General features: G+C 41.3%; 1 protein-coding gene and 3 pseudogenes across 3 annotated transcripts; 1 reads left to right on the forward strand and 3 right to left on the reverse strand.

Moving 5' to 3' along the window:
* On the reverse strand, positions 1–938 carry LOC103719973 (dirigent protein 22 pseudogene; annotated as a pseudogene). Its single transcript, XR_015972619.2, has one exon. The product of XR_015972619.2 is annotated as a dirigent protein 22 pseudogene (transcript).
* A 4,876-nt stretch (positions 939–5,814) lies between these two features.
* Positions 5,815–6,388, forward strand: LOC120112248 (dirigent protein 22 pseudogene; annotated as a pseudogene).
* Positions 6,389–12,665: 6,277 nt separating this feature from the next.
* On the reverse strand, positions 12,666–13,580 carry LOC120112107 (dirigent protein 22 pseudogene; annotated as a pseudogene). Its single transcript, XR_016398193.1, has 2 exons — positions 13,519–13,580; positions 12,666–13,474 (listed from the first exon to the last, which is right to left on the reverse strand). The product of XR_016398193.1 is annotated as a dirigent protein 22 pseudogene (transcript).
* A 12,762-nt stretch (positions 13,581–26,342) lies between these two features.
* LOC148700302 (uncharacterized) lies at positions 26,343–27,329 on the reverse strand. The gene has a single exon (XM_088709737.2). It carries the CDS (start codon positions 27,327–27,329, stop codon positions 26,343–26,345), a length of 987 nt encoding a protein of 328 aa, XP_088565863.2.
* Between the last annotated feature and the right edge of the window lie 341 nt (positions 27,330–27,670).

Below are 27,670 nucleotides of genomic sequence, written 5' to 3' on the forward strand. Positions count from 1 at the left end.
TAAAGAATTTTACGATTACTTTGCTCTCGTTCCAACTTTTTATTTTTCTGAGCAATGATTCCACTCTCCATGGCCTGTAGCATTGAGTAGAGCCAGGGGACACCGACAATGACATCCATTGAATGAAAAAGAAAAGAGCCAAAACCAAAACCACATCATGAAGATCACCTTGCAACCAACGCCATTGAGAGGACACAAACTAAATCAGAAAACCAACCTCTAAATCAGTAGTGCATGACGAAAACATTGTACTCCACCACAGCATCACCAGTCTTAAGATTGAAGGTGTGCGTCCGGGCCTGGGCATAACCCTGGGCCAACCGAAAAAGCCCACTTCCCCCGATCACCGGCATCTCCCTCACCTTCGACAATGCCGTATACCGGCCCAATATGGTAACCGTGCTACCATTGTACTTGCCGTCGGTGAAGGCAAAGTTCATGGACATCAGCAGGCCCGCCTCCTCCTTGGACGCGAAACAATAGAAACCCTGGGCCCGGCCCACTAGCTTTGAAGTGGCCTCAGGGCCGACGGTCAGCGCGTCGTCGATCATGACCAACGTGCCGAACGAGGTCGCCGACTTGTTGGCCGAGGCCGCCTGGGCCACCCTGACGGTGCTCGGATCCGGCCCGCTCACGACGTCGTGCAAGAATAGCCGCAGGTGGCTCAGCTTCTGGCGCACCGGCGGCGTCGCCGGCTTTTGACTCTGGAGGAAACTGTAGCGTTCTCCATCCTTGGCTGAGGAGGGAGTGATGGTGCTGATGAATAAGAGAAGAAGAATGGCGATCGAAAAGAGTTTGCCCATGAGAACCTTCACACACACACACACACAGAGAGAGAGAGAGAGAGAGAGAGAGAGAGAGAGAGAGAGAGAGAGAGAGAGAGAGAATGGTGAGAATGGGATGGGAGTTTGGGTTTTGGTGTGATGAGTGTATGTGTCTGAGCCCTTGGTGGTTATTTATGGGGACCGTCAGGTGGGGGTGGGGACTGGTGGAGGAAAATTTTATTTAATGGGTCTGCTTCCCGTTATTTTGTCTATTTAAAAGCGCCTGGGTTGGTGGGGGTGAAACTTTCCCCATGATCTTTAACTGAGGAAGGGCATGGCTTGGGAGTTGGGAATGCAAGTAACACTTCGATTGTTTTTTTCTCTAAAATAAATATTTCGTACCCTTCAAATACGGCCATATCCAAAAATAAAATAAAATAAAATAAAAAATAGTAGAGTACTCTAGGCAGCTTTTTTTTTTTTTTTACCCACAGGACATTTTTGGAGTGGTTGGCATAGAAGGCTCACTTCTATTAACTACCGGCTAAAATAAGAATAAAAAAACACTGAATTTTTTTTAAAAAAAATGTCAAGAAGTATACTTTTGACTTGGTATTAGGTAAGATGGGTCTCAAATTGGTAATCTGGTCATAAATCAAGTCTGAACTTTTAAGTTAATCTTTCCTTGTATGAAACCAATTAATCTGATTGAGAGCCATAGTCTTTGGAGCTCTGGAGGATCAAGTATAGGCCTATTTTGCACCAATAATACATGACTTCTTAGGAAGACAATGGAGACAGCATTTTGCCATTAACTTGGAAGATTTTCTGATGGTATGAATTCTTATACTTAAATCAAGCCTAAATTAGATCCTTTAGGCATATCAGCATTTCGTACATGGCCCACTCAGCTACCTTTCGAAAGCTTAAATTCTAGACAAAGCTAGCTTTCCTGAGAAAGTCGATCGACATGACTTGGTTGCCCAACGAATATAAGTATGGAGCAAGAATCGGAGTCCTTCCATAGTAAAATGGTTTAAAGGTTTGTCTTTTTTCTGAAGGGTAATGGAGGAAGTGAATTGCTTTCCCCAGATTTATTGAGATGGTAATAAAAGAAGACAAAGCTTGTAGATATATACAGAGTTAAGGCATGAGAAGAATAGGAGGGCAGAGGGTAGCCTGCTCCTTTCAGTCTGCATCAAGGGTAACAAGTGGTTCAATAGCAATCTATAGCTGTCAAGTAACCTCGGTGCACAGATTTCCCCAGAGCTAAAAACACTGAAGAGTTTTTGTATAAGACCGAAGCCAATGAAGAAGATTTTCTGACAAAAATTCAAAAAATATATTCACTCCGGACCTGACAATGTATATTCACATTGTAGTAGGGGAAGAAAATCCTGCAGCTGTTGATGAAATTGTAACAAGAGTTAGTAGTGAATTTACCATCATTTGTGAGTTCCTTTAGAGGTCATCATCTGACATGTTCCTCATTTCAGTTTTTGGACCCAATAATAGGTCAATATTGAATACTAGGCTTGATGTCTCAGAATTGATGGCATCCAATAGGAATGTTTATCATTCATCTTATCAAAACAAAAATCATAATAACGATTTCCTTGTCGGAACAAAGTAGTTTGAAACTTTAAAAATCCAACACATATGTCCAGCATACTATATTTTTTAAGTTTTCAAAATATCATGAAATTATGCTCTAAATAAAACTTGATAATTTTTTGCTTACAAAATAGTCTTTATAATTTTTTTTAAGAAGGAAAGGAAGTGATTACAGCCCTATCAACCATACAAATCCAAAGTGCTCCAAGATACGACTCTCTCCTGAGTTATGGCTCTTGCTAGGTATGGCTAATGCAAAAATCTACTAGATCATTCAAATTGCTGAAGTTAATTACCCAAAAGTTATAGAATTCTGTATTTTTTTTTATATTTGATTAGCCAAGCAATATGTTAAATTAAGGAGGAGGACTTTCTCATCTTTCCTTCTGTATCATAGAATTTCCATGTGGTTCGTCTCATAAGAGAAAACAGCTGAGCCATTGACACATGCTTTCATAACTAAAAAATGTAACTAGCAAAATCATTCAGCTGGTGTGCTGTTTTTGTATTTGCGCCGTGAATTGTGGCAAAATAATGGAAGCAAAGAAGAATGTGAATGGTGGGAGAGACAGTTGAGTGAATTTTTTTGGTGGTTTTTCTGAGTTACCATGGCATTATGTAACAGCTTAAGACCTCACCCAAAATAGCGTCAGGTTAAGAGTTTAAATCCATTCAAATCTAATTACAAGCATTACGATCGGCCCGTGGTCAGCCTCAATGAGCCTTTGCTGCAATGTTCCCTAGTCCACATGAGTTATAGGCTGGATTTACTCTGATACTATTTGTAACAATCTATGATTTCATCCAAAATAGTTAGCTCGAAGGTATTTTTTAGATTTTTTAGACCTGTATAAATACCCAAGATCTCTTGGGCAAATAACTGATATAGAACTAAACACATGCCCACGGATCTCCCACATTATTCTTCTGCATTTGTTAGTGGTCCCTGCTACTCTTCGTCCACAATAATTGGGACCTAAAACGAGTAGAAAATGGGTCACCTAGAAAAGATTAAAGTAGAACCTGACTTGGCTTAAACGCGCGTTCTCTGCGTACATCTTCCACATTACTGGGAGCGAGAGAGAGAAGAAGCCACAGCTTTGGGAGTGCTACCATCCTTGTTATTCCTTGGTTGAATAGTACCAGTTTTATTTTACCCTTTTTTTGTTTTCTATTATCTTTAAACTCGAGCAATTATATATCAATTCAGCAACACCATCACCCTTCTATTTCCTCAAGTTCAATTTTAATGGGACTGTCATGAAAAAAAAAGGGTGCATTTGTGGAGCAGACTTTATTATATGAAGTGCTAAGTGCACCGCCAGTTGCAGACGGTGTTAGAATTTTTGATACTACAATTCCAATGGTGGAGTTATGTGCAGCTTGGAAAGATCTAAATTATGTTATATATACATTAAGGGTTTCACAGGTTTATTTAGACGAAGACTCTATAACAATTATTAGATATCTTTCTAATTCACCTCCTACTGACAGAAGACTTTTTCCATTGGATTGTTGGCGATGATGCATTCACTACTATAAATTGAGATTTCACATATTTATAGAGAAGCTAATAGTGCAACTGATCGGATGACATTTTATGCGGCAAATTATATGAGATCTACATTATAGGTTTTTTCAACAGATCTTCCTATTTAATTTTGTAATATTTTATTTTTCATTCCCATGGATGTATTTATGCTCAATTAACTTAAATCATCCGATTTATTGAAAAAAAAAGGTTGATTATCACCCGTGAGACGTAACCTCATGATACTACAATCTTTCTCTTGCCCGACTAATTCTAGCAATCAATGGTTACAGTTTGGTGTTTAGTTTAAATGTTGGCATCAAACATCATGGCACCTTCATGGGATGTGAGACATAACTAGTTGATGGTTTGTATTGGTTATTTCAATCTGGTAGATATATTTTAAGTGCATATAATGTGAGTGCCTCATCATAAAAGAAAAGAGATCTCCTCTATAACACTTAAGAGTTGTGTTTGATACTCCAATATGCCAAATTCCAGGCACAAAATCTTGCTTTGAATCAACTCTCGAATGCTTGGTTATACCTGCCTTCAAAGCAAGCCGCACCTTTGGGTGCCAAAGTTTGCCACTTAAGATATTTAACCTTCGGACATAATAAATAACACGAACTATTACATGTATGATGACTCCTTTGAATTCCCAAATGGCCTTATTCCACCATGTAATGATTTCACCCAAGAAAATAAAAAAAATGATTTTGTACCCACAGAACATTAATTTTGTACGATCCTAAAGTAATAAAAATGCCGGAAGGTAGGGTGGGGAGGTTTCTCCCAAACATTCTCAACCTTCAATTGTTTTATGCTTCCTTTAGACTCTCTCTGATTTCTTTTTCATCGTGCTGCTTTTCAAAGTTCTCTCCCGAACACTCTCTTCCTCATCTAAGCAGAAGTCCCCGCATGAGAGTCCTTTAAAGCGTGGTAGCTAAGCAAAGTCAAATATGGATTCTTTAAACACCGTAGTTGAGAAATTTGTATTAAAAATATGATTTAAATTACATATATTGTTCATAGCACTAGTGTGCTTTATATTCAAATTGAGCTCATAGATATAGTAAAATATATAATAAAATTTTATGGTTATGAGAAAGATACTAGAGGCCAAATATAGTATAATACAATAACAAAATTTTATGATTTGATATAAATACTAAATTTGAATATAACAATCAGACTCCATAATTTTTAGAGATTGATCTAAGTTGATATATCAAGATTATGCATGCAATATGCAATAACTATGATATCTAATACCGTACATACTATAATAGACGAGATTGTACTTGATTCTGGCAACTGTAATATATCAGAAGGCACTGTAAGTCTGGTAATCAAGGAGGAGGTCATGGCGGTTGAGGACGACCATACTGTGATATTTAATATCGTGCATGCATGTTATATTATGATAGATGTGATTGTGCATAATTTTCACTTAATAGTAGCGTTGACGGGTCCACGACGTTGGTTTCTTTTTCCCCGGTGAATTAATTTTATCCCACTGTCCCCGTTTAACAGACTTGGAGACCTCTGAATGGAATAAATAAAGGCAACGGTGTTTCCAAGTGCTAACTGCCGCACTGATTGAGAGCTTGAGACCAGGAGCTATATGTAACAGAAAACAGCAAGTTCCAGTGAATCCAATCCTGTCACATAATCCTACACATGGTGGGACCATGGCTTATTCCCATACTTTTGGGTGCTGAGTTGGCTGTTCCCTATTACCTCCATGGAACCAAAGCTCCCGCTGAGCCAATTAGTTTGTGTCACGAATTTTACTACACTCATTATTGCACTTCATTTGTCTTTGCCCCCATCGTTTTCCTCTATAAATATAGCTTCCATCTTAGCTTATTCCATGCCCTCCACGCATTGGCAGAAAAATGGCTACCATCACCACAACCATTTCATCTCTTCTTTTTGGCATGCTCCTCCCATCCCTCTTCCTCCCCACTTGCGGCCTAACTAATGCAAAAACCCAGGCCCATTTCTCCAAACCAGCCCACATGAAGCTAAGGCAGAAGGTAAGCCACCTCCACTTCTTCTTCCATGACGTAGTGAGCGGCCGCAAGGCGACGGCGGTGCCGGTCACCGATCCAGTCATGCCTTTGCCATCGAGCTTCGGCAAGATCGTCATGATGGATGATTTGCTGACGGAGGGGCCGGAGCCGACTTCGAAACCCGTGGGCCGGGCTTAGGGGATGTATTCATTTGCGGCCCAGCAGGAGCTGGGCCTGCTCATGGTCATGAACTTGGTGTTCACAGAGGGGAAGTACAACGGCAGCGTGCTCACCGTGCTCGGACGGAACCGGTGCTTCACCGGGTACGGGAGATGCCGGTGGTCGGAGGGAGCGGGCTGTTCCGATTCGCCCGGGTCTATGCTTAGGCCCAAACCCACTGGTTGGATCCCAACACGGGGGATGCCATTGTTGAGTACAATGCTTACGTGCTGCACTACTGAACTGAACTTAATAGTTGAAGTGCCGCTTGAAGAAATAATTAGCTGTAGGTCTTCTTCTTTTCATTTTTGAGTGTTGATCTTTAAGCAGACCGGTGTCTTTATTTGATACTTTTCTTCCTCGGTAGATGCTGAGGCTCCTTTTCACTGTGTCTCTGTGGGAGTTACCTTCAGTTGGATTAGATTCATAACATAACAGTTTGTTTTATGCCTCGGACGGTACCGCCTTTTTGTTTGCATGGACGGCTTGTCGCTGAGCAGTGAAACAAAAGACGAAGTATTGGTGGCCGTGTGAGACCTACCTGGTTCACAAGGGCGTCTCCACCGAGTCCGGATGCTACTGAATTACACCCCGTGGCCAAATGATCCAGATGGTGAGGAATTCATAGAAAGATTTGTCACGCCCCGGCTAGATTCCGCGCGTGATATGGCCATACTATCGAAGAGTACGGCCCACGATAACACGAAGCCAAACGTTTCATTTAGTTTTCAAATTCATCTCAAATATAATAGAATAAATATGAATCCAATTTCATTATTTATTAAATAAAAACCAATATTAATTCAAAGCTTCTAAATCCAAACATAAATACTAAGCCTATAATCCTTAATATTCAGAAAATCATTAACTATAAATTTGTAGTCAATTTAAAATACTAAAATTTTTCTACAAAATTGTCAAGCGTGCTAGCACCAACTCCACGTCTAGACCATCTTCTGTCCCTACTGATCCTATTCATCTAGCGAGAGAAAAATAAAAATAAAGGTATACGAGCGACACAGCTCAATGAGTAAACCTTTCACTATCTTACTAGATCAAGCATAAGTTTTTCATGCTAATGCATCATTGAAGAAAAATAACAGGTATTCCAAAATAATCATTTCATACATAGTATATTAAAAACAGGTTATATAGCAAATCATGCATGAACAAATCATCCATCTTTCATCAATAATTTCATAAATCGTTTTTCATGTTATGTAATCCTATCACGAAATTCAAAATATTGCTCACATATATTTGTGTTATGGTCACTATAACCTGTAACAGGGTTGTCTTCGTAATCGACAAGATTTTATAGTTCATATTTGTCACCAACTTTAATCCATTAGCAGAAGGCCGTTTTCGTTGGATGCTAGCTCCAAGGCGTCGATTGAAATTCATGATCAGATTATATGATAAAACACTTATTTTTTTCTTAAAACATACACATAAAAAAATGAAAAATACTAAATGATATGATCAGATTCATAACAGAGCTATTTTCATTAGAATATTAATGAAACTTTATTTCATAATAAAGCCTGATTTTCATGATACAAATGCTAATCCAAAATTTTAAGAAAAGTGTGATATTTTCACAAGCAGATTTTATGCATGAAAGACATGATTATAAAAAGTACAAGATCTACTAGATCTTACAGTTCAAAAACTAGTAAGAAGTATAAGATTTACTTACCTGTTTCGCCTTAAGCCGTCAAACTTCACTAGGTGATTCAGTCAACCCTATTAACAATATTAAAAGCGAGATTAATTTCCATTTGAAATAAATAAGAAAGGAGAGAGAGAGAGAGAGAGAGTTGGTCGAGTGACAGTGTTCGATGGTTCCGGATGGTTTAGGACCGAGCAACTCGATCAACAAATCATAGGGCATAAACTCGATCAAGGCTTAGATTAGCCAACATGGTTCATCAATGAAGGTTTTAAGGACATTCAACAAGGCTAGGATGATCAGTCCAGTAGGTAGCCCGGGCACCAGAGCAGAACTGTGCCCTTTACAAGGTTAACTCGGGTTCGTAGATCAAGTCAACACGACCCGATACTGGGTTCCTTGGACATTCTAGAGAGAGAAAGTAGAGAGGAGAGAGAAGGTGGAGAGAGAAAGTGGAGAGAGGAAAGAGAAGGTAGAGAGAAAGTGGAGAGAGGAGAGGGAAGGTAGAGAGAGAAAGTGGAAAAAGAAAGTGGAGAGAGAGAGAAAATGAGAGAGGATAGCTCTCTTTCTCTCTCTCATCCTCTTCTCTTCTTTTTCTTCCCTTGTTCTTTTCTTCTTTCTTCTCCCATTGCAACAACAAAGAAAAGAGGGGTGGCTGATGATGGTGACTGCAACAGTTCGGCGGTAGTGGCAATGGCGGTGGCGATGGCCAGCGGTGGCGGCTGATTGGTGAGGAAATCCAAAAAAAAGATCCAAAAATAAGGGAATCAGACTCTCCTTGACTTCCAGCCATTGGCTGCTCACCGACTGTAGGGTGTTGCCCACAATAACACAAAGCCCATAATAACAATATTCTTTCATATAACATGATAAAATTTGTCCAACTTGTATCTAAATCAAATATTTGAATATTGAAAACTACAACCCAAAATTTATAGTCATCGCTACTTCTATGACAGCTTGTAACTATGCTTTAAGCTTTATTTTTTCAACCTTCATTCATTTATTCTTTTCCGCTCCTAGCAACTTTATTTATCTTAAAAAAATATAAAGAGACAAATGAGCTTTGGAGTTCAGTAAGTAACTATGCACCATCTTACCAGATCAAGTATGGGTTTTTCCATGTCAATATATCATTTAAAGAAAATAAGAGACAATCCAAAATAAGCATTCATAACACATATATTAAAACAAGTCAAAAAGGAACTCATGCATGCATAAATCATTTATTTTCCACAAACAAGCTTCAAGTTCATTTTGCAAATAAATGCATAAATTATTCTTCTAACATTTAGCTTCAAAATCTTGCTCGCAGATATTCACGCTATGGTCACTATAACCCATAATATGGCTGTTTTCGTAATCGACAAGATTTTATAGTTTACATTCGTTACTAACTTTAACCCATTGGCTGAGGGCCGTTTTCTTTAGATGCTAGCTCTAAGGTGTCGATTGGCCTCCATTTCTAGAGGCAGTCATAGTTATCTGAGAGCTTATAAAATATTTCACAAATAATACTTTAATAAGTAGGTTGAAAATGTTAAATGGCATCGCAAAACTTTAAATAATTATGCCATATATGAAATTTTACATAACCATAAGTCATTTACTATTAAGTATTCTAATTATGCCACATATATCATTTTTATGCAATTTTTCATAAATCATATGTAGATCATTTACAACAAAGTATTCAGTAAAGATGCTATTTGACCAAAAATATGGATTATTTTCAACCGTATGCTTGGGTTTAAACTTTTAAAAAAATGCAAGATCAATCATATCAAATATAATTCATAATTTTTCTTACTAAAAATTAATCAATAATTTAAAATTAATAAGATTTATGCCAAAATTATTTACCTCTGTTCGTCCAAAAATTTTTAGATTCAGTTGGATAGCTCCGCTGCACAAAACTGTTTAAAATAAATTACTTGCTATTTACCTTTTTAAAAAAAACAATTCGAAATGAATTTGAGCCGGCTTCAAGTTCTGATTGGGTAAGCCGGATTTGGATATACAAATCTAGTAAAGAGAGAATGCTTGCACCAAGGATGGACATTTCTCTCTCTCCCTACACCCCCCCCCCCCCCCCCCCCCCTTCCCTTTTTTTTTTTTTTTCTCCTTTTTCTCTTTTCTTCTTCCTCTTTTCTTCTTTTCTTCTTTTCTTTTCTTCTTTTCTTCTCCTTCATCGCCCTCCCCTCTTTTCTTCCCCGTGAAACTGGAGGGGGAAGGGCGAGAGCCCACCCCACCTAAGACAGAGAAGGGGAAGGAGGCCTCTAGCCCGACGGTGGCGCGGCCGAGGGCCGGCGGGCGGTAGGGTGGAACCACCAGATATGCTCTCCCCCCTTCTCTTCTTCTTCTTCTTTTTCTTCTTCTTCTTCTTCTTTTTCCTTATTCCGGCGGCCCTTTGCCGGATTCCAGCCATTGTCGATCGATCGGAAGGAGGGGGAGACAAGAGAAGGAAATGCGAAGGGTATGGAAGGCCTTACCTTGCTCCGATGAGGCGTTGCACCTCGACCCCGGCGGCACAAGCGAGGGCACAGTCAGCTCAAGCAGGAGAAGGGACGAAGATGGAGGAGGAATAAGAAGATGGATGGAGGTGGAGTGGAATCGAGGGTTTTTTAAGCCCCAGAGAGGGAGGGTAACGATCGGCCGTTCGTCAGTTACAACCGTCTAACGGCCGCGGCGGTTGGGCCTGCCGACTTTGGGCTAAGTCAGGCCCAGTTGGCTTGATTCTTACAGACTGTGTAAGCCCAAACCTCCGCGAGAGGACTGCGAATACTGAAGCAAAAGACTGAATCTTCCATGAAATCTATCACATTGAATGCTGTGACGACGACACAACAACAACAGCTATGGTAACTCTTAAATAAAAAGCATGGATGCAAGGAAAATGTTTTGAAAACTAATCCGGCCATGGGTCGGCACCTCCAACTAGAGTACAGCAAATAATACAAGTCTAATTATCCCAATTGGTGTAATGTTAATTGGACCACTTTATGGGACGAGTCCCATTCGACAGATGCTATATCACATCAGTTATTTCAAAAAAATAATAATATTTAATTATCTTTTGTAGGTCCTTGCTAATTATCAATTATGTTCTATTTAGATGCCCCCATGCAGCTTAGGTGTGGGGTAGGATCATGAACTCACCGCAGGTAGTGACTTAAGTAGAGGACTTCTTAAGCCAGCTGAAGGGAGCTCGGTGGCGACCAAGCACTCTGGAGTGGAATATTAGATGTGCCTATGTGGCCTATCATATAAGGCTAGACTAAAATACCCAAATTTTTGAGGGTAGAAGTATGCACTCGAGGATAGTGGCGGGCAGGGCTTTACTTCACCCCTATCTCCTTGCTTTCTCAAGGTTGACTTTGATGGCAGTATCGTTGACAATAGAGATAGAGGTGGAGTGGGCTTTGTGATCAGGGATCATGAGTCTAAGCTCATTGCGGCCGGCATGTCTTCGATGAATCAGTCAATGGTGCAGAGCTGAGAGCTGTATGGGAGGACATTGTTTTTGCCAAATCGGTCCTAGGGGCGACTTGTATTCAGCTTGAGGGCGATGCGGCCATGGTGATTGATTGGATTCAGAAGAGTGTTGATAGGCACAGACATTCGGATAGGCATCTGCTTTGTTGGATATATGTAAGATTGTGAGTGGGCTGATGGCATTCCGAGCTACCCATATCTATCGGAAGGCAAACAGTGTTGCCTCCTATGCGGCGCACCACTCAGAAGAATTTTGTTGGGAGGGCACGGACGCTGCTCCCTCACTCCTTCGTCGACTTTTGGTTTTTGACTCTTACAGGTGCACTCATATGCGTATGGTATGGTTTGCCGTTGTATCATAAAAATTGAAAAAAGGAAGTAGTTGCTATCTTGTTTTCTTGTTATTCTTGTCGTGGTCATTGTTGTTTGCTGCCGTTATGAATAAAATTTGTTTCTTTTTGCTTCATTATTGGTAGTCTTATTCAAGTCTATATAAAACATTTTTTTGTCTAGATTCTCTCTTAAAATGTGGTTAATACTTGGAGATTTTGTTAAGGTACGGATTTTCGCACCGACACATGAATAGATTTTTAAGAGATTCGTTTTAACTGCAAACATATGAACCAATTTGGAAAGGCCACAACGTTCCAGGAGACCACTCGGACCACCTACTCTGGGATTATGGAGTTGTAAGAGGTAATCAGCTTTTGTAGCTTTGTTGTGGGTGCTCTTGGAGACTGCCATGACCGAAATGTGGAGGTATCACTGGTCCCTCTTGCTCTCACCTACCCTTAATGAGCCCGTCCCACAAGAGATGCATTGGCCTCTCTCCAATCACATATGTTGCTACCGAAAGCAACATGAGGTTTCATCTAATAGCCCGTTTGCAGCAACATAAGGTTGCATCTAATAAATTTAGCTAGAATATGTTATTTGAGTTTCTTAATGATATATAAGTATCCGAAATCTATCTAGTTCGTAAGAGAAATGGTACTAATCATTTACCCAAAGGACAACCAATGATCTAAAATTATATTTCCCAAAATAGAGAGGACTGAACATGTTCTAGCCTTTCAGGCACGCGCCCCCTTGAATCGAAACATTGGCAAACTAGATTTCACCCTCACGAAAAAAAAGAAAAAAAAAGCAGAACAGGAGCCTATACAATGAGTTAGAATTCTCTCTTCTTTCTAACATATGGATTGGATTAGGCCTACCGCAAGTACTACTAGTATTATACGAACCCTCGTGTACAAGCTATAACAGCTCTAATAATGATATAGCGGTTGTTAGTTGTTACCTAAAGTAGGTTTGGGAAAAAGAGTAGTAGGTTTGAAAAAGCTGTTCACATGTACGATAACTTTGCTCTCGTTCCAACTTTTTATTTTTCTGAGCAATGATTCCACTCTCCATGGCTTGTAGCATTGAGTAGAGCCAGGGGACACCGACAATGACATCCATTGAATGAAAAAGAAAAGAGCCAAAACCAAAACCACATCATGAAGATCACCTTGCAACCAACGCCATAGAGAGGACACAAACTAAATCAGAAAACCAACCTCTAAATCAGTAGTGCATGACGAAAACATTGTACTCCACCACAGCATCACCAGTCTTAAGATTGAAGGTGTGCGTCCGGGCCTGGGCATAACCCTGGGCCAACCGGAAAAGCCCACTTCCCCCGATCACCGGCATCTCGATCACCTCCGAGGACACCGTATTCCGGCCCAATATGATCACCGTGCTTCCATTGTACTTGCCTTCGGTGAAGGCAAAGTTCATGGACATCAGCAGGCCTATCTCCTCCTTGGATGCCAGCGCGTAGAAACCCTGGGCCCGGCCCACTAGCTTTGAAGTGAGCTCAGGGCCAACGGTCAGCGCGTCGTCGATCATGACCAACGTGCCGAATCTTGTCGCCGACTGGTTGGCCGAGGCCGCCTGGGCCACCCTAACGGCGCTCGGATCCGGCCCGCTCACGACGTCGTGCAAGAATAGCCGCAGGTGGCTCAGCTTCTGGCGCACCGGCGGCGTCGCCGGCTTTTGACTCTGGAGGAAACTGTAGCGTTCTCCATCCTTGGCTGAGGAGGGAGTGATGGTGCTGATGAATAAGAGAAGAAGAATGGAGATCGAAAAGAGTTTGCCCATGAGAACCTTCACACACACACACACACACACACACACACACACACACAGAGAGAGAGAGAGAGAGAGAGAGAGAGAGTGGTGAGAATGGGATGGGAGTTTGGGTTTTGGTGTGATGAGTGTATGTGTCTGAGCCCTTGGTGGTTATTTATGGGGACCGTCAAGTGGGGGTGGGGACTGGTGGAGGAAAATTTTATTTAATGGGTCTGCTTCCCGTTCTTTTTTTTTTTTTTTTTTTTGGTCAAAACGGCAATTCATATAGCTCTAACGTGAGTACATCCTGCCTAATCAGAAGAAAGTAAAAAATACAAATGTGGCGGTAACTCCACTGTGGACGTCCAGTGGAGCTCCCCAGAATGTCGTGCAACATGGGAGGCGACCCAGTCAGCAGCCCTGTTCGTCTCCCAGAAAATGTGCACGGCCTGAAACTCGTCATCTCCCTTGCCAGTCTGCGGGTCTCCTGAATGAGCGGATGTCCGTCTCCATACCTATCAGCACCCCGGATCCAATCTATGACAATGGAGGAATCCCCCTCAAGGTACAGCCGGCTAGCCCCAAGCACCCGCCGCGCATAGGACATGCCCGCCCAAGCAGCCCACAACTCTGCCCCAACGACTGTGAGCCCCGTCGTGCCCCAGCCTCCTGCTGCCACCATACTCCCAAAATGGTCCCGGATAACAAATCCAGCCCCTCCCGACCTCCTGTCCGTCGCCACACTACCATCAAAATTCACTTTAAGATAACCAGGGGGTGGGGGTACCCAAGACACAATGGCAAACCTGGGCGCTAAAACAGCACTGCGGGTATCCCAGATGTCCCTAGTCATCCCAAGTGAAGACTCGCCAAAGCAAGAGAAAACCTCCCCAGCCTGAAGCACAGCTCTCTCTGCCACCATCCTCGCCGAGAGCCTCCTGCCCTCGAACAAACGGGCATTCCGGTCCAACCAGATATGGTAGGCCAGGTATGCCCTAATAATGCCCTCCTCCACCAACCTAGGGCTCCGAACCGAAGCCCGCAGTAACTGTATGAAATCCTGTGTCGTCCCTACGGAGTGAGGAACAGGCGCTGGCGAAGACCTCCATATCTCTCGAGCCCTGGGGCACTGCAAAAGCACATGCTGAATGGTCTCCTCCATGTCCGGACACACCACACACTCCTGAGGAACCCTCATGCCCCGCCTGACTAGCACACTCCTGGTGGGAAGGCAGCCCCAGGCCACCTTCCAGATGAATAGCGCCACCCGTGGATGAATCCGCATCCTCCAAATCCAGCCTCCCTCCATCCGTCTAGGTGACTCTCTACTGAAGAGGGCGTATAGATCCCTCGCTCGCACCTGTGATCGGCCCGACGGCACCCATACCAACCTGTCTGACTCCCCCTGAGAAGGCACCGGAAGACCCAAAATCGTCGCAGCCAGCTGCGCCCCAAACACCTCACGTACCAGCCCCTCCCTCCAACCGCCCTCGTCTGGATCCAACAGGTCACTGACCCTCCGGCCCGCAAGACGCACCGAGTCCACCAAGGTCGGCATACGACTGATCGGCACTGCAGTCACCCAACAATCCTCCAAGACATCAACGGAGCGACCATCACCTATAGCCCATCTGATCTCCGGTAGAACCCTCCCAGCTCTGGCGCACATCTCCCGCCATACCAGAGAGTGGCGGCGCCCAGCTCTCACACCAGCAACCAAAGCCCCATACTTGGCCCTCATCAGAGAGGACTACATACTATCAGGCTCCAAGACATACCTCGCAGCATGACGAGCCACTAAAGCCTCCCTCCGTACCAACAGTGACTGCACCCCCAAACCTCCATATCTAGTAGGCTGGCACACCACCTGAAGGATTTTAGCATGTTATAATGCACAGCAGAAGTTAGGAATTTTAAAAATTTCTTGATAAAGTTTCTTAACATAAAACCCTTATAAGCCAAGATCACCTTAATGGAAGCAATCAAATAATATAATATAAATGCAGAAATAGAAGAATACCTCTAACGCTAATCCAATATGCAGAATTTCCACTAGGTGCCCAAGTGTTCACCCTCCAACGTTGATCCACACGAAAACTTGATTTAAGTCTTAAGCTCCAAAGACTTTGATCCTTAATGCAGAATTCTTAAAGAACTCTAATGGCTTGCTTTCCTTTCTTTCTATTTTTCTTTAACCTTCTAAAATTACTTCTAATCCTTTTGTCCTAAAGAAGACCACCTTGTCTTGGCTTAGGACACACTAGAAGCAATGCTAGAAAGAAAGAAACTAATATAAGAAAGAAAGAAGAGAAGAGTGGGGTGGAGTTGGAATGATGAAACCCATGGAGTACTAGCCTATTTATAATAGGTGTAGGGATGCATCTCCAAGGGATGCATCCCATCCACACATCCTTTCATGAAAGGACATCATTTAAGGGCCATATCAAATAAGAGGAGGTGCAGATCAAGTGAAGAGGTGTATCAAATGATATGTCCTTTCATGTGGTGCCATATTTTGACCAAGTCAACATCACATGCTAATCACATGTCCATCATGCCTCACCTCTTGATCTTTCATGATGATGATCCAAGGGCTCCAATGCAAGGCGCCATTTACTTGACCCATTATGTCTTCATCCAATGGTGGGATTAAGATCCAATGGTCAATTATGATAGCCATCCTCTAACCCAATCCAATTGGGTTAAACCAACTCTCCATTATGTCTTCATCCAACGGTAGATCAAGATCTAACGGTCTAGATTGAATGATTTATTAAATCTAATCCAATTAGACTCAAACCAAGCCAATTAGGTGCCAACTCTTGGCTAACCCATATTAGAAGATGATCTAATCAAATTAGATCAATTAAGAATCAGATTCGAATTCAATTCGAATCAAGAGCTAAGGGTTTGCAACACCTGCTAGGATGTCTATCTTGCAAACATGATCTAATCCAATTAGACCCTTAATAAGTTTTCTTGTGTGTGACCCATTGGGTTCCATACTTAGCCAGCAATAGGTGTGAGTGCAAGTTGACCCAACTTGATTAGAACTTTTCTAATCGATTTAAGTCCAAACTGCGCGAACCCAAACTTAACAATTAGAATCCTTTCTAATTGGTGATCGAATTAAACTCTTTAATTCGATCAAACCTATAAGACAAGATTGACGTCTAGCAACGTGTCATGTCTACCCGGAAAATATGGAATTTGGTGGAAATACCAAAAATACCCTTCAGTGGCAAGTTACCATGCAATTCAATCCTTTAATCAAACTGCATCCCAAATATGTATATGAGTATGAATATATGTCAAACTCAATTTCATATTCATATTTTTCTCAATCTTTTAATAATAATTCAAATAATGAAATAGTAGAAACTCTTTCTAATTTTCATTCTGCTTTGATCAAAGGCTTCCTGAATTATCATATGATTAGAATAAATAGGATGCTATCTTCTCTTACTAGAAGTGATTAATTCCTTGTTGACCTACTCATAATCTTCGTACACAATTCACCATATCCAGAAGACCTCGTACATAACTTATTGTCATGAATGAGTGTAAACCAAAATATGGGTTCATGTGCACAAGATACCATGGTGATCTCAGGTCATAGGATCAGTTGCACAACTCCCACTAAGAGAATCATCTTTTGACATGTAAGTAAGACTTCATAAGATTTCTCTTTGTAGGTCAATTCAGTGAACTCATTCCTCTAATGAGCACCCACATCTTTGTATTAGTGTCTCCACACAAATGATTGTGAGATCAATCATCCTCTGCATCGAGCATACATAAGACATGCCAGTCTTTCCGGTAATCATTGATCCCCGACTCAATGTACCAATGACTGGGAATATTTAAGATTAGGATTTTAGGATTTTAAGTCTCACTAGTATGATCTCATCATAGTCTTAAAACCATTGCCCTAATCTAAGGAGTTTATCATAAATATAATCAACAGCATATGATAAAACATAACGCCTTTATTCATATTTAAATGTCATGTACATGATTTGGACAAATCAAAAGAAAAAACCTTTCGCAATACATATTGCGATTGGCTTGTAGGGCATCTACTCTTTCAATCTCCCACTTGCACTAAAGCCAATCGCTCTTATATTTTATCCCCATACAATCGAGGTGGCGATCGAACTGCTGTTGTGGTAGAGCTTTAGTGAACGGGTCTGCTAAGTTGTTCTTTGTGTCTACTCATTCAATGACTATGTCTTGTCTCTCGACGATCTCTCGAACGAGGTGGAAGCGTCTTAGAATGTGCTTGGATTTGTGATGAGATCTTGGTTCCTTTGCTTGAGCAACAGCGATGTATTCTAACTCAGCGATGTATTCTAACTCAGCAACAGTGTTGTCACAATAAACTGAAACTGGTCCAGCAATCTCAGGAACTACTCCTAACTCAGCGATGAACTTCTTCATCCAGACAGCTTCCTTAGCGGCTTCACTTACAGCGATGTATTCTGCCTCAGTAGTTGAGTCAGCTACAATTTGCTGCTTGGAACTCTTCCAGCTCACTGCACCACCATTTAGGATAAAGACATACCCTGAAGTGGACTTGCTATCATCTGGATCTGATTGAAAACTAGAATCAGAAAATCCTTCTAGTTTCAACTCAGATCCTCCATAAATTAGAAAAATATCTTTAGTCCTTCTTAAGTACTTAAGAATATTTTTCACAGCTATCCAATGATTTTCTCCTAGATCAGCCTGGAATCTGCTTGTTATGCCTAAGGCATAAGCAACATCAGGCCTAGTACATAGCATAGCATACATAATTGATCCTACTGCCGAAGCATAGGGAATAGAATTCATTCTATTCCTTTCTTCAGATGTCTTAGGAGACATCTTCTTAGAGAGACGTATGCCTTGACTCATAGGTAAGTAACCTCTTTTACTTCCTTCCATGCTGAATCTTTTCAGCACACGATCTATGTACTTAGATTGGGACAAGCCTAACATCCTTTTAGATCTATCCCTATAGATCTTTATACCAAGTATATAGGATGCTTCTCCCAAGTCTTTCATGGAAAAGCTTTTTGATAGCCAAGTCTTGACCGATTGTAACATTGGAATATCGTTTTCAATGATTAGTATGTCATCTACATACAATATTAAGAAGACAACGGCACTCCCACTAGTCTTCTTGTACACACATGGTTCATCCACATTTTTGATAAAACCAAACTCTTTGACTGTTGTATCAAAACGGATGTTCTAACTCCTCAATGCTTGCTTTAATCCATAAATGGATCTCTTAAGCTTGCATACTTGATTTGCTCTCCCACTTGAGACAAATCCTTCTGGCTGTGTCATGTAAACCTCTTCCTCAAGATAACCATTAAGGAAGGCGGTTTTGACATCCATCTGCCAAATTTCATAATCATAGTATGCAGCTATTGCAAGCAAAATCCGAATAGATTTAAGCATGGCAACTGGTGAAAAAGTTTCATCATAGTCAATTCCTTGCTTTTGCCTGAAACCTTTTGCCACTAATCTAGCCTTGTAGGTTTCTACTTGGCCATCTGCTCCAATCTTCTTCTTATAGACCCATTTGCAACCTATAGGGTTTACACCTTCTGGTGCATCAACCAAAGTCCATACTTGGTTGGTATACATAGAGTCTATTTCGGATTTCATAGCTTCTAACCATTTGTTAGAGTCATTACTCATGATAGCTTCCGAATAGGTTAGAGGATCATCATTTTCGACGATGTGGGCTTCATCATTCTCAATGATAAACCCATACCTCTTAGGTGCATTTCGCACTCTATCTGACCTTTGGAGAGGAGATGTGTGTTGTGGTTGTACTTCATCAATGGGTACATCTGGTTGAAGAATTTCTTGTGTTTCTATTTGTAGGTCTTGAACTTCATTAAGTTCAATTCTTCTTTCACTGCCCTTTTCTAAGATAAATTCTTTTTCTAAGAAAGTGGCATGCCTACTAACAAATACCTTTTGTTCAGTAGGGTGATAGAAGAGATATCCAATACTTTCTTTGGAATAACCTATAAATGTACATTTATCTGATCTAGCACTTAGCTTATGTCCAAAATTTCTTTTGACATATGCTTGGCAGCCCCATATTTTAAAATATTTAAGATTGGGTTTTCTATCTCTCCATATCTCATATGGAGTACTAGATACAGATTTTGAAGGTATCCTGTTTAGCACATATGTAGCAGTTTCTAAGGCATAACCCCAGAAGGAAATAGGAAGATCTGTAAAGCACATCATGGACCTTACCATATCTAATAGAGTACGATTCCTCTGTTCAGCTACACCATTTAGTTGTGGCGTATACGGAGGTGTCCATTCAGAGAGAATGCCCTTTTCTTTAAGATGATTTAAAAATTCACTAGAAAGGTATTCACCTCCTCGATCAGATCGAAGGATTTTAATACACTTTCCGGTTTGTTTTTCAACCATACTTTGATACTCTTTAAACTTATCAAAGGCTTCGTATTTATATTTCATAAGATACACAAATCCGAAACTTGATAAATCATCAGTGAATGTGATGAAGTAAGAGTATCCACCTCTAGCTGGAGTTGTCATAGGACCACATACATCTGTATGTATAAGTCCTAATAACTCACTTGCCCTTTCTCCATGTCCAGTGAATGGAGACTTAGTCATTTTTCCCATAAGACAAGATTCACAAGTTCCTAATGATTCATAATCATAAGGATCAAAGAACTCTTCTTTGTATAACTTGTTGATTCTTGATTCACTTATGTGACCAAGTCGGCAATGCCAAAGGAGGGTATTATTCACTTCCTCTCTCTTTCTTTTATTGCTTTTATTAATATGAAAGACATTGTCATTAAGTAATAAAACTAGAAGACCATTTTCCATAATGCCATTGCAAAGATGCTTATTAGAAAAATAAATAGAGCAACCATTGCCCTTTCCATTAATTTCAAAACCTTTCTTTAACAACAAAGGAATGGAAATTACATTTCTAATAATTTTGGGCATATAATAACAATCTTCTAATTGTAGGAGCTTTTCCGAAGGCAATTCCAAGTTGTAGGTTCCAACAGCTTCAGCCTGGATGGACTCTCCTCCAGCGCCATACAGCTCGAAGTCACCTTTCTTCAAAATTTTAATTTTCTGTAGTCCATGCAAAGATTTGCAAATGTGAAAACCACAGCCGGTATCCAATACCCATGAATTTGAATTTGAAGAACTTAATGACAAGTTGGCATGTAACATAAACATACCTTTTGATGCAACTCTTGCATCGGTCTTCATACTTGCAAGAAAACTCTTGCAATTCCTTTTCCAGTGGCCAGCTTTGCCGCAATGAAAACAGGTACTTGATCCGGAGTTTTTCTTTCCTTTTTTCTTTTTGATGCTACTCTTGGGGTTCAATCGTTTCTTAGAACCCTTATTTTCCGATTTCCTCATAGAGGTGCTATTTATAAGAAGGAGTGGACCTTTATCCTTCCTAATATGCCCTTCAGCTGTTTTGAGTATATTTAACAGCTCGGGCAGGGAGGTGTTCAGCTTGTTCATGTGAAAGTTCACAACAAACTGAGAGAATGAATCAGGCAGTGATTGCAGGATCAAATCCTGACTGAGCTCACTATCCATAGCAAAACCTAATTGACTTAATCTGGTGATCAAGTCTATAACCATAAGAACATGGTTTTGCACTGGAGTTCCTTCATTCATTCTAGCACGGAACAACTGCTTAGATATCTCATACCTAGCAGTCCTGCTTTGTTCTCCATACAACTCTTTTAAATTGAGAAGTATGGATTGAGTGTCCATGCCTTCATGTTGCCTCTGTAATTCATTGTTCATAGAGGCAAGTATGATACATTTGACAGTCACACTGTCATTTTTCCACATCTTATATGTGGCAACCTCCTCTTCTGTAGCATCATCCCCTAGATCTCCAAGATCAGGAGTTTCAAGTATATAGGAAATTTTCTCCTGAGTGAGTACTATCTTTAAATTCCTCAACCAGTCCACATAGTTTGGTCCGGTCAACTTGTTGGCATCTAAGATGCCTCTTAGTGAAAGTGAAGAAGCCATTTAATAATTCTACATATGCAAGAACAAAACTAATATAAGCAGACCAATCATGATGACATGTTTGCAACTAGATAAAGACTTTAATCTAATTTGTCTCCTACTATTTTTATCGAATATCATAGCCCTCTCCTATGATAAACGTGAAAATATAATTTTTCTTAGTAGGGTTGAGATCCTAATTCATCATAAAAAGCCTTGTGTTTACACAACAAACTCTTATGAGTTCAAAGGTAGGAAACTCTTTCCAATTGCATCTCATGCAATTCTCAACTTTATCTTGTCCTCTTAAAATACTTATTGCCTTGTGTTAGCACAACAAACAATAATATTTTAGTTAAGTCAAACCCTTCATTTCCATATAGTCATATTCGAATAATATTGCCTTTGTGGTTGCACAACAAGGCAATATATATTAAAATATGCCATAAGCATCTTAATGCACCAAGACAGTATAACATCAGTCCCCATTGCAAGTCTTGTGTTAACACAACAAACTAGCATGGATCTTGACATAATAATATCGAGGCATGAAGGAAGGCTATCAATAGTGTTATATCAATATTAAGCTTATCCATAATAGGCAATCAAACAATTGGCCAGGTAAGCAGGTGGGAGGCTCCCCTTACTCAGAGAGTAAGGTCCTAATTAAGTAACCACCTTTAGTGCTTTCCTTAGACACCAATTAGATTAATTGTTCTAGAATGGGTTAGCTCAAAGTTTTTCAACACTATGACTTAATATAATTTTTATTGAGGGCTTACTAGTCTCTAGCACATTCTTTAATTGTAACATACATTTAACATGTCTAAAATAAACGATTATGCATCATGGCTATCTCATAGCATGTATAAATCATAAGCAATTAATTAACATGCTTCAACATATTTTCATATGGAAAATTTCATATCATGATATTTTATTACATAACATATCATATATTAATCATACATTTCAGCATTTCTCTAAGCATATGACATTACTATCTCATAGTAAATTAATAATCATACATCATACATAATTATTTGATTAAACCAATTAAGGATGGCTCTGATACCACTGAAGGATTTTAGCATGTTATAATGCACAGCAGAAGTTAGGAATTTTAAAAATTTCTTGATAAAGTTTCTTAACATAAAACCCTTATAAGCCAAGATCACCTTAATGGAAGCAATCAAATAATATAATATAAATGCAGAAATAGAAGAATACCTCTAACGCTAATCCAATATGCAGAATTTTCACTAGGTGCCCAAGTGTTCACCCTCCAACGTTGATCCACACGAAAACTTGATTTAAGTCTTAAGCTCCAAAGACTTTGATCCTTAATGCAGAATTCTTAAAGAACTCTAATGGCTTGCTTTCCTTTCTTTCTATTTTTCTTTAACCTTCTAAAATTACTTCTAATCCTTTTGTCCTAAAGAAGACCACCTTGTCTTGGCTTAGGACACACTAGAAGCAATGCTAGAAAGAAAGAAACTAATATAAGAAAGAAAGAAGAGAAGAGTGGGGTGGAGTTGGAATGATGAAACCCATGGAGTACTAGCCTATTTATAATAGGTGTAGGGATGCATCTCCAAGGGATGCATCCCATCCACACATCCTTTCATGAAAGGACATCATTTAAGGGCCATATCAAATAAGAGGAGGTGCAGATCAAGTGAAGAGGTGTATCAAATGATATGTCCTTTCATGTGGTGCCATATTTTGACCAAGTCAACATCACATGCTAATCACATGTCCATCATGCCTCACCTCTTGATCTTTCATGATGATGATCCAAGGGCTCCAATGCAAGGCGCCATTTACTTGACCCATTATGTCTTCATCCAATGGTGGGATTAAGATCCAATGGTCAATTATGATAGCCATCCTCTAACCCAATCCAATTGGGTTAAACCAACTCTCCATTATGTCTTCATCCAACGGTAGATCAAGATCTAACGGTCTAGATTGAATGATTTATTAAATCTAATCCAATTAGACTCAAACCAAGCCAATTAGGTGCCAACTCTTGGCTAACCCATATTAGAAGATGATCTAATCAAATTAGATCAATTAAGAATCAGATTCGAATTCAATTCGAATCAAGAGCTAAGGGTTTGCAACACCTGCTAGGATGTCTATCTTGCAAACATGATCTAATCCAATTAGACCCTTAATAAGTTTTCTTGTGTGTGACCCATTGGGTTCCATACTTAGCCAGCAATAGGTGTGAGTGCAAGTTGACCCAACTTGATTAGAACTTTTCTAATCGATTTAAGTCCAAACTGCGCGAACCCAAACTTAACAATTAGAATCCTTTCTAATTGGTGATCGAATTAAACTCTTTAATTCGATCAAACCTATAAGACAAGATTGACGTCTAGCAACGTGTCATGTCTACCCGGAAAATATGGAATTTGGTGGAAATACCAAAAATACCCTTCAGTGGCAAGTTACCATGCAATTCAATCCTTTAATCAAACTGCATCCCAAATATGTATATGAGTATGAATATATGTCAAACTCAATTTCATATTCATATTTTTCTCAATCTTTTAATAATAATTCAAATAATGAAATAGTAGAAACTCTTTCTAATTTTCATTCTGCTTTGATCAAAGGCTTCCTGAATTATCATATGATTAGAATAAATAGGATGCTATCTTCTCTTACTAGAAGTGATTAATTCCTTGTTGACCTACTCATAATCTTCGTACACAATTCACCATATCCAGAAGACCTCGTACATAACTTATTGTCATGAATGAGTGTAAACCAAAATATGGGTTCATGTGCACAAGATACCATGGTGATCTCAGGTCATAGGATCAGTTGCACAACTCCCACTAAGAGAATCATCTTTTGACATGTAAGTAAGACTTCATAAGATTTCTCTTTGTAGGTCAATTCAGTGAACTCATTCCTCTAATGAGCACCCACATCTTTGTATTAGTGTCTCCACACAAATGATTGTGAGATCAATCATCCTCTGCATCGAGCATACATAAGACATGCCAGTCTTTCCGGTAATCATTGATCCCCGACTCAATGTACCAATGACTGGGAATATTTAAGATTAGGATTTTAGGATTTTAAGTCTCACTAGTATGATCTCATCATAGTCTTAAAACCATTGCCCTAATCTAAGGAGTTTATCATAAATATAATCAACAGCATATGATAAAACATAACGCCTTTATTCATATTTAAATGTCATGTACATGATTTGGACAAATCAAAAGAAAAAACCTTTCGCAATACATATTGCGATTGGCTTGTAGGGCATCTACTCTTTCACCACCTCCCAAGCCAACAGATGAATACCGCCCCTGCCACCTTGCCTCCCCCAGATGAAATTCCTAACCAGCTGCTCAATGGACCTCAAAACTGACACTGGAATAAAAGCATGGGAAAGCAAATAAATGGGAATCGAAGAGAGTACCGACCGAGCCAAAGTGACCCTCCCCATCATAGATAATGAGTGCATCTGCCAGCCCTCCATCCTCTGTCTGACAGTAGCCTCCAGGAAGGAGCAATCACTCCCACGCAGACGCCGGCCTGATAGCGGGATCCCCAAGTATCTCATCACACCACCATGCTCCCCCACCCCCAAAATCTCACAGATGGAATGTCTCACCGCCTGCCTAGTAGACGGGCTAAAGCAAACTGCAGATTTCGAGAAATAACCCGTTGACCAGACATGGCACAGTAATCCAGTAGAATCCTACCCAACGCCATAGCATCTCGACGTGTCGCACGAGCTAACAGCAAACAATCATCCGCAAAGAGCAAGTGAGAGATCGATGGACCCTCCACCACAGGCCTATAAGCCCCCAACTCCTGAGTAATCACAGACTGACACAACACTCTGGATAGTGCATCCGCGCAGATAATAAACAATAAGGGAGATAAGGGACAACCCTGTCGTAGCCCTCCCACAGACACAAAGTAGCGAGAAGGCGTACCGTTCACCAGTATGGCAAAGGATGGAGACCTGACGCAACCCATGATCCACCGAATCCACTCCTCAGGAAAGCCAAACCCCTGCAGTGACTGATGAACAAACTCCCATCGCATCCTGTCATAGGCCCGCTCCATATCAAGCTTGACTCCCATCAAGCAACTCCTCATCGGGGCCCTCTCCAAGTCGAACATGAACTCCTGAGCAATCATGATATTGTCGGATATGCTCCGACCTCCTATAAAAGCTCCCTGCTCCGGACTAATCAGCCTCGGTAGAATGCCCCGCATCCTAGTGGCGAGGATCTTCGCCGTAGCCTTGTACACAGTGGTGCACAGGCTAATCGGTCGAAAGTGCCCCGGCTCTGAAGCATCCCGCCGCTTCGGTATAAGGGTAATGAAAGTACGCTGCCAGTCCGCTGACATCACCGCTGTGGTAAAAAACTGCTGTATGGCCGCCGTCACATCCTGTCCCACTATCAACCAGTACCTCCGAAAGAATAATGGTGGAAATCCATCCGGCCCTGGCGCCTTGTCCCCCTCAAGGGACCAGATCGCCTCCCGAATCTCCTCCACCGAAACCGGCCTGATCAAAGCTGCAGTCTCCTCCTCCGACACCCTCGTCGCCGGCATCACCATCTCCCCCCGGCCCCCCTCGCCAGCCTGCTCTGTCCACCTCGCTCTAAAATAGCACTCCACAATCCTCCGGATCATAGCCGGGTCATCTGACATCTGGCCATCCTCACTCCTGATTGATCTAATCCTGTTCTAGTTTCTCCTGATCAACGTAGCCTGATGAAAGAATTTTGTGTTACGATCCCCCTCTAAAATCCACTGTACTCTGGACTTCTGTCTCCATAGTGTCTCCTGCTGTCTAAGAAGAGAATCATGTAAAGCCAAATGAGATCTCAGATCCCCCATCTCCACCTCAGATAGCCCCCCCCCTGTGCCTCCCGAGCCTGTAAAGTGGAAATGGCCTCCTCCTCCTCCTCAGTCCTCCTGAAGATGTTCCCCACTTCTTCCCGATTCCACCTCTTCAACCTCCTCCTGGTCAACTCTAGCTTGCGAGACACCCGATACATGGCATCACCCCTAACCGGGGATCTCCAAGCCTCCCTCACCATCTCCCAAGACCTAGGATAACTGAGCCAAATCTTTTCAAACCTGAAAGGGGAGCAGACTGGAATGTGTACCTCGGTACTCACCAACAGTGGACAATGGTCCGAAGCAATCCTCGGCAAATGTCTGACATGATAATCTGGAAAGCACTGAACCCACCCAGCTATGGCACAAGCTCTGTCCAATCTCTCCCAGACTCGGGCCCGCCCCTGCTGATTGTTGCACCATGTGAACCTGGGTCCCGAGAAGCCCAAATCAATCAAACCATTGATTGAGATAAAGTCCTGAAATTCTTTGATCTTCCTATTGAGGGAAAAAGGATTCCCCCCCATCTTCTCCTGAGAGTCCACAATGCAGTTGAAATCACCTGCCATCAGCATGGGATGGCCATGACTTATCATCTGAGAGGCCTCCTCCCATAGGGCCCTCCTAACTCTGTAGTCAGTGCTAGCATAAACAGCTGAAAGGACCCAGGGTCTCCTATCAGCCTCCGAAATCACCATGATCACCTCTTGATTACTGACATGGAAACAATCCAAAGTGCAACACCCCAAACTCCATATTACTATAATACCACCCGACAAACCTTGAGAGTCCACAGCATAGAACCCCCACGATCTCGGAATCACCCTTCTTGCCTTCTGTACACTGCCACCACACAACCGGGTCTCAAGAAGAATGCAAACATCCGGGTTGTGTTGTTGCACTAACCTGCGAAAAGCCAGGGCAAACGATGGTTTCCCCGCGCCACGACAATTCCACAGTAAGATCTTCATAAATCACCCTTTAATCCCACACAGCCCACACCTCCGGAGCTGTTACTCTCCCCTACATCCACCTCCATACAACCTACACCTCCAAGAGAATTAGGATTAACTCCCTTCGCCGAAGCCATTAATTGAAGTAAAACTTGAAGGTGCTGCCCACCACCATTCACTTGTGCCAATTGGCACGCACTCACTGATGTACCCGTGCCATGCTCAACCTGATCCCCACCACAACTTGAAGAATCCTCCCCCTGCCCATTAACACCGGCCCTTCTTATCACTAAGTCGTATGCACTGCTCCCCTGTGCCGGTTGGCACGCCTGTAGCACTTGCAGATCACTGTCAATCGG

This window comes from Phoenix dactylifera, chromosome 13 (genome assembly GCF_051530095.1).
Source record: "Phoenix dactylifera cultivar Ajwa chromosome 13, Ajwa_hap1_PhDact_Kaust_v1.1, whole genome shotgun sequence".
Classification (NCBI taxonomy): Eukaryota; Viridiplantae; Streptophyta; class Magnoliopsida; order Arecales; family Arecaceae; genus Phoenix; species Phoenix dactylifera.